Genomic DNA, 12260 nt, shown 5'->3' on the forward strand with positions numbered 1-12260 from the left:
ATTCAAGTGCTTAAAAGTGGCACAAATATTTTCAAAAGTGTCCATAGGCCTAGCTTCTGTTGGAGAAAATACAGACCACATGGAACACTACTCAGAAAAGAGCAGGTAAAGAATGTGCTTATTTATACCATCCAAAGGTGATGTCTTAGCCCCAGAACATCAATATTTAACCCTCTGCATAATAAAATGAACCTTTTGATAAAATGTTCCAAATGCACCAAAGTATTTATTTTTTCAATGCTATTGCAGCAAAAGTAACCTAGAATCCTATTTTGTGATTAGATTACTTTACATTAAGGCCTTGTCTCCACAGAACATATCATGATAAGCAAATTAAGGAGCTATGGAGGTCTTCAGAGTGGGGCTGACTTTTAATCACATCACTCAGGGCCTTGTCCAGATGAATTCTAAATGCTGCTTCAGCCTCATGGGTAACTGCTGTTCCAGAGCTTTACTCTCCCAGTGAGGAGCTTCTTCCTTATATTTAATTGTAACTGGCCTTCCTGCAACTCATAACTGCTGCCTCTCAACCCTTCAGAGCCTACATCTGAAATGGGCATGATTTCTCTATAACCCCTTTACTGCCAAATTGTGCTGATGACTCACGTTCAGCTTATCATCAGGACCCTTCTGCAGAGCTGCTCCCCATCTTATGTTTCTGAATGGTGTTATTCCATCACAAGAGCCAGAATTGTGGTTTATCTTTGTGGCACTTCATGAGGTCACTATTGACCCACTCCTCTGTCCTCTCCAGGCCTCTTTGAATGAAAGTGCTGCTCTGTAGAGTATCAACTACTCTCCTTCCAGTCTGTGTTATCTGCAAACATGGTGAGGGTGCAATTCCTTTTCTTCACCCACATTGTATAATCCAGTCCCGTGTTACTGTTTATATCACCTAAATTAACTTGTTCTTCAACATTTCCCCTTATAACTGCTTGTGGGAATGCTGTTGCATTCAGCTAACATTAGAATAAAAAGCAGCGTGGTAAAGAGAAACTTCTTAAAAAATCCTGGGCCAAATCCTTATCTTTTGTAAATTTCTCACATTTCTAATCAGCTTATATCAGAAGATCCAGGCTATTCATTCAAAATCAGAGTGCTGGTAATATATTTAAAAATCAGCATGTCATTTATTATAACTAGTTCTCAGTGCTGTGTGTATTAGCTCACTGTTGGCATAAGCATCTCCTCTAGGAGCACAAAGAACTGAACTACTTCTGCCTCACTGCTGAGTTAGAACAATCAAACAAAAACATGCCGAGTGTTTCTACGTTTACACATATGTGGTTTTGAAGAAAGAATTCCTATTATTTTAAAGGATTTATTACCAGTTGAGCCCTCCTAATCTCCAGATGCCTCTTAGGCTTAGAAAAATATGCATTTTTAGAAGGAAAAAAAAATATTATTTATAAGCCTTGAAACAGATTTCTTATGCAACAAGTAATCTAAAAAATACTCACAAGGGGAGCAAAGATAGGCAAACACTACCAAACATTAAAACCCCACCCTCCTGCAATCCTTGACCATTAGCAGAAACTTTCATGGCTGCCTCCCTTAATCTGACTCAAGGAGCTAATACCTTTTATGTGAGTTCACTTTTCATGATAAGAACATTCTCTACAGGAAACTTTCCTTGTAATAAGGAATCAGAGAACAGTGCCTTCTCCATGACATCTATGCTGGATCATTCAAAGTTCATAACAAACCCTGTTTCACAAAGAGGAGTTTGCTTCTAGTCAACTTGCAAGGGCTTTTAAAGAAATGTAGCTCATGCAGATATACTGATCTTACTGCGACTAAGCAGACCAGGAAATCAGAGATATGATGTGTAAGAGATTTTAACTGCCTTAGGACAAGGCAAGATCACTTTCAAGTTTGACAGTTAATTGAAACCAATGATTTTAACATTTCCTTTCACCAACACCACATCTATCCTCCTGTCCCTACCCATCACACCTAGGAGCTAGTTTACATTTGCAGTGGTGAGAACAAGGTAAGACTTTAGCCTGAGAAACTGATGGTAATAAAGCTATAATATTAGAACATTGACTCTGAAAATATTTTCTGAGATAAACCACTCTACAGTTTGGATAATACACAGGCTTAGCAGTGCTATCATCCTCACCATTTCTGCAGGCAAAATACAGCCCCTTCAAGAGTGAATTGGCTTTGCAGGATGAAAACAGAAGCTGGCAGCCCATTCTGCTTGGAGGGAGCATTTGCCTCCTGGAGATTTGTGAGCATTGAATCACACTTTTTAGAGAAAGTGAAACATAGCTTAAAAAAAGGTTAGAAATCTAACCTTACTGCTTACTTCCAGTATTCACAGCGTTGCCTCCAATATCTTAAGGATATCAAAAAATGCTAAATGGGTCCTCTGCTAATGGACTGTGTATATATGTGTGCATGTGTGTCTAATCTCTGTCTGTTCCTGTGGAAACTTATAAACCCACGTACTCTTGGGCTGATGAAGTCCTGGGTCTTGCCCAACCTTGAAATCCACTGAATGTACAAGTCAGCAAACAAGTTACAACCTTCTTCTTCTGCCACAAGAGGAAATAATGACAAACTGCTTTTCTACCCAAAGCTACCTATTTCCAGCAATCCTTTAACACAAAAGAGTGGGACAGAGAAGAGAAGAGGCTGGCAAGTGAAGGCAACAGTTTAATCCTGTCACTCAACTCTGCATATGGTTTGAATGCATAGATGAACTGCTGTCTCTGTTTTTCCAGTAGTTATAATCCTTTTAAAATGTTGCTAATTTAATTGTTAAAAAAAAACAAACAAAACACACCTACCAATCCCTAATAAATGTAAGATGGTCTACAAAAGGGTCATTTGTAGACACACATGTTTAACATAGTGCAACAATCAGCAGATCGGTCTGGTCCCCTTATCGCTTTTCTGCTGCAGGTTTGAAGCAGACCTTGTTTATTGTTCTTTTGCAAACCTCTGTGAGATCTTTGAAGTGGTTGTGCTTCTTGAGCCATCAGGCACAGAGCTGCACCTGGTGTGAAGCAGACTGAGCAACTCTAATGTTAAACAAACAGCAGTCGCAGCTGAGGAGAGTGTATGAGTTATTGATAATGGCAGTCAGGATGTGCATGATCCATCCAAAGCAAACTATATGTTGTCTTAAAAAAGCAAGCTGGAGCTGCATTTGGTATTCAGACAAGCCTGATGTCTTTAAACAAAGATGCAATTTTTAAAAATACACAAACATATATATGTGTACATAAAAGAATCCTTTATAAGATGTGTCCAGATGAGTATCCTCCCAACTCCCTGCTCCTTCTTCTGGATTCATTATGCTTTTTATTATGGATCTCATACCTTGCTATATATCAGGCTTAAAACAGAACACTTTTGAGGCTGTCTTATCCTTACAATCAAATCCATACCATTTGTGGGGTAATCAAGCAACAAGCACATTGAACTACTTAAGGAATGTACAGCATTTCCAAAATATACAGTATGTTTAAGAATTCTATATATGATTTTGTTTTTGTTTGCTTTATGATATTTCTTCATTTCTTATAAAGTTATCATGTTAATAATACTATAAATTTATTTAAATATAAAACTTCCCCAAAGTCCAACATTGTTAATCACATATTTATTGTTGAAATCTCTCTTATTAATAATAATTAAAACAAAGGTACAAAAGCTTAATAATTTATTCAGTCCTGTCATTACTCAGGCAAAAAAATTAACTTTGTGAATTTTGCCTGAACATAACTTCAGGATTTGGCCTTTGGAAACAAAGCTCCCCTCTATAATATCTGCATTTCTCCAGCTACATTACTACTCATTGAGAGAGGTGGGTGCTACTGCAAACTTATAGTACATTCTCATGTGATCATAGACCATACAGCCAAAAGGGGATGCTGAATGAGATAACAGACCTGTAACATAGTTCCATACATTAGAAGGATAATTGGAGCTTTTCTCTTTATTTTGTAATTCTTAGGTTATTCTAGGAGAGTTTATTTTTTTTAAATATGATCTGCAACGAATGAGTTTCTATCTACCCAGTTTTTATTCCCAATACCCTGTAAAATCATCTAATACTAAAGGGTTTAATTGCTGTCTTTGTGAAACACCATTCTATCACACATTTTGGGGGTTTTGGGCTACTCCACTTCAGTTAAATTGCCTATGTAATATAATATATATATATATATATATATATATAGTATGTACAATTGCCTTGGGACTGGTACTATTTAATATATTTTTCAATGACATAGACGGTGGGATTGAGTGCACCCTCAGCAAGTTTGTCGATGACACCAAGTTGAGTGGTGCAGTTGATACAACAGAAGGAAGGGATGTCATCCAAAGGCACCCGGGCACCAAAAGGGACATGGACAATCTTGAGAAGTGGGCCCACATGAAATGAGGTTCGATAAATTCAAGTGCAAGGTGCTGCACTTTGGCTGGGGCATTTCAGACATGAGTACAGACTGGAAGAAGAACTAATTGAGAACAGCCCTGCTGAGAAGGAATTGGTGAGGACTTTCATCTGGTGGATGAAAAGCTTGAAATGAGCCAGCAGTGTGCACTTGCAGAAGGCCAACTGCATCCTGGGCTGCATAAAGGGAGAAGTGGCCAGCAGGTGGAGGGAGGGGATTGTGCCCCTTTGCTCTGCCCTTGTGAGACCCCACTTGGAGTACCGCATCCAGGTCTGGGGCCCCCAGCACAAGAAGGATGTGGACCCATTAAAGTGGGTTCAGAGGAGGGCCATGAAGAAGATCAGAGGGCTGGAGCACCTCTCCTATGAAGAAAGGCTGAGAGAGCTGGGGATGTTCGGCCAGGAGCAGAGAAGGCTCTGGGAAAACCTCACTGCAGCCTCTCAATACTTAAAGGAGGCTTATAAAAAAGATGGAGAGCAACTTTTTGCTCAGTCAGATAATGACAGGACAAGGGGGAATGGTTTTAAACTAAAAAAGGAAAGATTTAGATTAGAGGTTAGGAGGAAATTCTTCACTCATTGGAACAACTTGCCCAGAGCTGTGGATGCACCATCCCTGGAGGTGTTCAAGACCGGGTTGGATGAGGCCCTGGGGAACCTGATCTAGTGGGTTGCATCCCTGCCTATGGCAGGGGGTTGGAATTAGATGGTCTTTAAGGTTTCTTCCAACGCAAACCTTTGATTCTGTGATATACTGGTGCTTTCAAATAAAATATTATATATAGTGTTATTTTGCTTGTTTCATTGCTGTTACTTAACTTGGGCTTAGGAATACATCAGATGGTAAACAGACAGGACAAAGACTTGCAAAGCCATCAAGCACATATCATTCCTACCTCCAGTCTGGTCCTGTCCACATCCTTAGGCAATTTGACACGAACTCTGTTTGTTACAATAAGGGTTTCATAAGGATAAATCTGTTAAAAAGACAAGAACATATGAACTCCAGCCAAATCTGATTCTGATTTGTGGAAATGACAGTGTGGGGAACTTACTAATATTAATGGTACATACTTGCATCCTTATTTGACAAATATTTCACTGGGACAAAATTGACAAAATAAAATAAATAAAAAAAAGAAGCACATGTAACCTTGCTAGGAAGTGCTGAATCTGATTGTTCTTCCAGTGTTGGAAAAGCCCTTCTTACCTTGTATTCTGCAAGAGAATGAGAATAGGTTCACAGTTTAGAATTTATAGGCTGCTTTTGAAGTCACCATTATGAACATATAGGTACATTAGTAATTTGTTATCCTACTACATTTCTCTTACAGTTTTCAATAGCTGTTGGATAACTGCATGCATTGTAAGCATTTGACCCCAATGGTCTCAATGCCTAGAACACTGAAGCAACAGTCCTTGAAATCAAAGGTTTATTACAGAAACTCCATCTCTTGATACCCCGTGAATATGGCAAAATTGGGAATTTCTCTTTATAAGAGGCTTTTGTGCAGAGTTAAGTCAGACTGTCATCCAAAAGTCCCGCCCATATTGTTCTTTACTGAAAACAGTTAAAATATATGGATTATTACAGGCATGTCATTTTGTGAACATACACAAAAATCATTAAGTTAATACAGTGTTCCAAGATGCCAACACCCTGCTCTTGGACTGACTGCAGTGGAAATAATGACAGCAATTGTTTTGTTTTTTGGGGGAGTAGGGTGGGGTGCTCCTGCATCTAAATTAACACAAGAGTATTCTAGCTAGGCCAGTGTTGATAGATATGACTGCAGTATGCTCATCTATTCTCATATACATCAATGATTAAATGCTACTAAGACATCCAGCATGTTTCCATAGAAATATTTTTTTTTTATGGTCAAAAAATTAAAATCAAAGATAAGTCTACTTTTCAAAATTTACACTCTCCATTACTCAGACAAATATTTTTATCAACACAGAGGCATGAAGTGTAGCATTGGAGTAAGATTCTTTAAAAAACAAGATTAAGTGTCTTGGAAAAAAACACCCTACTCTTCCCCATCAGAAGATGCATGTTCCTAAATTGCTCATCGCTTTTGAAAATTCTAACCCAATTTCCATATTAAGCATACAGTCCACTTAAACTGTAATAAAATAAATTAATGTAATGTAATTCTGCTTTTTGAATGCTGTACATCTTAGCCCTACTGTAGGACTAACAAGAAGCACAATGAACTTTATCTTTTTATCAGATACGGCTCAAAGAGTAATTAGCTTAAGTTTCTTCCTCTCTTTGACATGAGAACACCACCTGTTAAGCAAAGAGAATCATGGAGGCTGTTGCCATATATTCAGAATACTGGGATAAACTCAACATTGTTACATCACTTTGTGATGCAGGTGTCAGGCCTTTGTATTCAGTCAGATAAAAAGAAGATTCTCTGTGATGAACACGATACTGAGCTAGCTAGCTATCACTATCACATGAACCATGGGATGATATCAGAATAGTAACCCTTCTGGCAAGAAGTTAACAAACATCCTCAAAGGAAGAAAACATGAAGCGGAGTGGAAATGCTACTGCAATATACCTTTCATCCCCCAGCTTGCCTCCTGGTCTGTTTCGTATTGGCCCATATTTTCAGGCTAAAAGAGAAGAAAAAATGCAATGTAACAGCAAAATACACCATAAACCAACCCACACCACTCTGTGCACAATCAAAATACAGATCCTTATGAGACAGAAAGAGAGCAACATTTTTATTAGAAATTGACCTAATTGCTCTAAATGGGTATGCAGAGCACTCACAACACCCTTCAATCTACAGGAGCAAAGAAGGAGCTTTTCTTGTAGAAGTGGATGGAGTGTCAATAAGTGTACATCAAACTCTGAGGTAGTGCGGGTGCAGTGTACTGTCTACACTGTGAATTTCCATGGACCAATGAAAGATGGTGCTTGGGTGTCATCCAGGGAAGCAACTGCAAAGTCTTATCAGCCCATCTCACCCCTAAATCCTGTGGGTGTTTTTAAGCTCTGATTCTTAGCAATTTCCAATCAGGTTGAAAGGTGTCAGAAAGCCACCAGCCACTGTCATTTGAAGACCTGACATGAAGGTAAGCCTCCAATGCCTTTCCCTGCAATGCAGCGTTGTTATGACAGTCATCCCAGGAGACCTGATCACTTATGCTGCACTGAAACCTGTGTGTCTTATTCTGTTTTCTGCTTCACAACTGCAGATGCCACTAAGATCAGGGAGAACTGTCCATACGTGTCATAGCTTTGCTTGATCTATTGTCTTTTTCTTTGCTGGAAAATGCTATGACGATGACAGTTATTACAGGAGAAAGGCATTATTATTTTTTTTTCCACTAGCATATACACCATGTGCATATCCAGGCTCAGAACAAACAGCAAGGCTCCTTATTGTTTGTTTTTGTTTTATTGCATTATGCACCAATGGGATAGTTGATTAAAAACAACATACCAAAAAAGCTGGTATGAATCTGCAGTCTAAACAGAGCACTTTCATTCTGAGAAGAATTTGATATAAAGGATTTGATCATTTTCAACTTTCCTGAAATTTTCAGAGATGAGGTTGCACCCCTTATATGGGACAAATGCTGCCATCTGCTGCTTCCCTATCACATTACATGACTTAAACCTGCAAAAGTACAACAAACACTGCATCTATACTTTCTGATGGCTTTGTTTCCTCAACAGTGCAGAGGCTGTGAGCAAGTTGATCTTTTGCTTGGTCCAGGTTACTGGTAACAGTTATTCTGAAAAGTCAGAAAAAAAGCTATTGACTCTGAAATGGGGACAGGTTTATCCAAACATTTTCAAATTCATAAATCTAATTTCCTTAAGTTGTGTTGCCATTGGTTTCTTTAGAGAGGAATTCAAGCAGTCAGGTATTTGAAATATCACAGGCACAATTAGTCTTGTAATATTAACTCAAAAGGATGGACAGTAACTACAGAAAAATCAGTTCAGCTGCTCTCTTACAATTACTTTCTTGTGGCTCCTACTAATAACCTATAGTTTAACTCATCACTGGAGAAGTTTAGGCCTGCTTATATACTTATGAAGCTTTCATATCTTTGTTTGGAGAAAAGAGGGAATTTGAATGAGGTCTTATCCATATAATTTAGACACAAATCAATCTTCAAAATGCAAGTGTATCTACGTATTCCCAATTTATCACCATTAACCATACTGTGTTTTTACCAAAAAATTTGAGACATGAACTGAGAAGACAAAATATCGAATGCCAGAGAGAGAGAGACCACAGTATCAGTGATGGATTTTTCCTGAGGAATTACAAAAAGATACATAATAAAGAATTAGAAAATGAACTCCTAGTCTTAATCTGATCATAATTTTGTTATGTATTTTGCTTTCTAGGTTGCTTCCTGCCGTTCTCTCTGCCTTGCTCCCTCCTGCCTTATATAATGACTACATGTATATATATACACATACCAAGAAGGAAAAAAAAATAAAAAATAAAGTGGTTTAAGAAATGCAAAGGTTATGGGCTGCTCCACCTTTGCTCTAAGATCATTCCTTGCCTAATGAAAGGTTTAACCCATCCCATCATTAATTCAAGTTATACTGTGGTCTGTTAATATATGCAGCTTGTACATTTTGGACCTTGGTCCAAAGAAGAAGAATCAAGATTCCCAATGCTCATGCCACACCCAATCAAAACGAAAAGACTCAGTCTTACTCCTGCAGGCAGACAAACTGTAACCCTCATAAGGTATGAATCTGTCAGGCAGGGCTCATAGCCAAAAAACTGTGAAGTGTTACTGCTGTGTATATTTTTAACTAGTTGCCTATTTATGAAACGCTATTACATGGAGAATGCGTTTCAATGTATACCTACCTGATGCAAGCCGTTCCTTCCATAACCAGGTAGAGAAGCAGATTTAGAATATGGAAATCCTATAAAAGACGTGATATATATATCATGATAATATTTTTTGTAAAGTCCTTTACAACTTAGTAGAACACAGAAATCAGGACAACAGCCAGAAACAGCAATTGCAAGGTAACTATGTATATTGTATTCATAGGATAAAATATAACTGAGTACTACTCATTTTAGAAGGATTAGTATCTTATCACTTAAGAGCAAACAATCAAACAAACAAACAAAAAAAACAGTCATTTTGAGTTCTTTAAAACTTACACTGCTTCAAGTGGAAAAAAAAAAACAAACATAAATGAAAGTATGGCAATGGAAAAAGGAAATAAGTGAGAGCATAAATACTGAATAGAAAGGTTCTGCATAGATTAAATTCACAAAGTGAAGTTACCAGTAACAGAGTAGATCTAATATGGTGAAAAAAACTTTTAATATCTAGGCTAATAAGAAAGTTTGGGTGTTCTCTTTGTTGGTAAATGGACAAAAAGTGTTTTAGACTAGTTTGGTTTATAAAAATAATGCTGCATAGAAGTGGCAAGTTGAATCAGTTTAAATTCAACAGAAGATGAAGAAATGTGTCTGTAGTAAACGCTACTGATTTCAGTACAAGAAACTGATAAACTGAGGCAAAGAGTTAAGAGAAGTCACTTAGCTCAAAGAACTGAATGTACAAGTGTTCTTTCTGACAAAAATGCTAGCAATTTGTATCCAAAGGGGAATAAAGGAAGGGAATTCAGACCCAACTGGATTAATAAGTACCCTAAGGAGATTATTAGGAATAACCACATAGAAAGAAAAAACAAAAGATGGATCAGCAAAGAGCTCACAGTGTGCTGAGATAAAGTGAGAACTGCCAGGAGTCAAGCTGAGTTAAACATTGAAAATTATATTAAAACAAATAGCAAAAGGTTCTGCAGCTACACAAAAAAAAAGAGAACAAGAAAAGAAGAAATGGGATCACTGGGAATTATGCTGTCAGTACACAAGATGAAACCTAGGTAGGACTCCAAGACTAAAGGATTATTTCACCTCAGCTTTTAGGAACAAATTTAGAGTATGGAGCAATGATAGAAAAAGCTAATACAATAAGGGTATGCAAATGAATCACAATTGTGACAGAAACATAATTCAAAGCACTCTGTACTTAAACAAGGGAGCCAATAAGCTCACAAAAGATTGGAAGTCCAATTGCTTATATCATTGGAGAACAGCAATTGCAGTTTTTGTGTTTGAGAAGGGAAAAAGGTAGTCAGGACTTTTTTGACAGAAAATCAATTATATTCATGTAGATTTTGATTGGTTTAACATAAAAGTTAGAGACAGCATCATAGTTCCGTGGTTGTTTTATTTGCTAAGAGAAACAACTTCCACGCAAAATAAATTTTATTGGATCTCATCTAATAAAATATCATCAAAATGTTCCATATGTTGCCAAAGATGAAATTAAAGCTTCTGGAGAAGATGGAATTTATCAGAGGAATTTTAAGGTCAGTAAGGAAAAAATGAAATGTGAGAAATAGTGAAAACTGAGCAGTTCTCACTAGAGAGGGAAACGTCAGCATTAACTGGTGTGGAGTTGAAATTCCTTAATATTTTCACTAATAAACTGGACACCAAAAATAGTAATGGGCTAATAAACTTGGCTGTCTACACAGAAGTATAAAGAATTGCCAATATAGAGGAGGATTCCCCAATCATTAACTGGGAAAATCTTAATCATAAAAGTAATTGAAATGGGATGCAATTTAATAATTCATGGGAAAAATTGTACTTAGGGACTAATAAATATCCCAAACTTCTGCTATTTAAGCTCAGAGCTCATCATTTGGAAACAATGGAGACAGGCATAGTTATACAGCAACAAGGTGACCATTATAAATACACTTATTAACCTAAGTGTAAAAATGACAAAAGTTGGAAATGGCTGTCTTGATACCTTCAAGATATGGAAATAATTGTAGTGACAGGACATCATGGAAGGATGCTCTGTTCAGGTGGGTTAAATCAACTTCACTAGAACAATGGTCTACAGGATAACTGGGGCAATGAAAGCTCATCATATGAAAAATGGCTTTATGAAATTGACTTTTAATTTAGGAAAATTAAGACAAAAGTAAGAGATGTTTTAGAAATAAAATCTAACATCATGGAAGGAGTGGTATAAATTGTGAGCATATAAATTTGTTGGCATCTTGGCTACAGAGAAGGTGAGTGGGATTTGTTCTTTTGCCAAATTTGTCAGTTACAAGGGAAAAATACACTAAGGAAGAGATCATGGTTTGAAAACAAACACAATTAATTTTAGCACGTAGAAGCTCAGGAGTTGCCTCCCAGGCTGCCAGGACTGAGCCACATTTACAGGCACAAGCGACATCGTGTGGCTAGCTGGAAAAAACCCAAGAGGTGTATAAAGCTGGAAGAGCTCAGAACATACTAATAAGAAAAGAGACAGTGACTCCAGCTGGAAAAAACATTTCACCTAGTTTCTGTTTCCCATGAACTTATTTGTGAAGTTAAAAATGTTTTATTTTGCTTTTTTTTTTTTTTTTTTTTAAATAAAAAAATAGCAAAAGCCACCTACTGCTCATTATCACATCCAAATGCAGTTGTACTTTTATAGCAAATTTTCCCAAATTTTCTGGGGTAACTGATCAAGATAGAGTAATCAGTCTCTCTAATTAGGCACTATCTGAACATCAGATACTCTCTGCATGGGCATGGATTCTGCTTTTTCCAATACGACATTCACTCTAACCTGGATATTCTGAGGCTGTTTTTCTGCACATCAGGTACACATTAACAGCAGGAGTTACACACCTTGTTAGATATTTAACTTCATAAATATGTGAAGTTAAAATAATGATTAATCATAGAATCATAGAATCATAGAATATCCTGAGTTGGAAGGGACCCTTAAGGATCATCAAGTCCAA

At 37.2% G+C, this 12260-nt stretch overlaps 1 protein-coding gene across 12 annotated transcripts in view; it reads right to left on the minus strand.

The window, feature by feature from the left end:
• The window catches only part of ABLIM2 (actin binding LIM protein family member 2), a 146425-nt gene that overhangs the window by 9078 nt on the left and 125087 nt on the right, over positions 1–12260 (minus strand). For 10 of the 12 annotated variants that reach the window (XM_032186636.1, XM_032186629.1, XM_032186628.1 and 7 more), the window contains 4 exons: positions 9286–9344; positions 6991–7045; positions 5568–5632; positions 5311–5391 (listed from right to left, as the gene is read on the minus strand). In XM_032186636.1, the coding sequence (XP_032042527.1) occupies positions 5311–5391; positions 5568–5632; positions 6991–7045; positions 9286–9344 (260 nt within the window). The remainder of the gene's footprint in view (positions 1–5310; positions 5392–5567; positions 5633–6990; positions 7046–9285; positions 9345–12260) is intronic. The other 2 variants (XM_032186630.1, XM_032186640.1) reach the window with 1 other exon arrangement.

Source organism: Aythya fuligula, chromosome 4, assembly GCF_009819795.1.
Source record: "Aythya fuligula isolate bAytFul2 chromosome 4, bAytFul2.pri, whole genome shotgun sequence".
NCBI lineage: Eukaryota > Metazoa > Chordata > Aves > Anseriformes > Anatidae > Aythya > Aythya fuligula.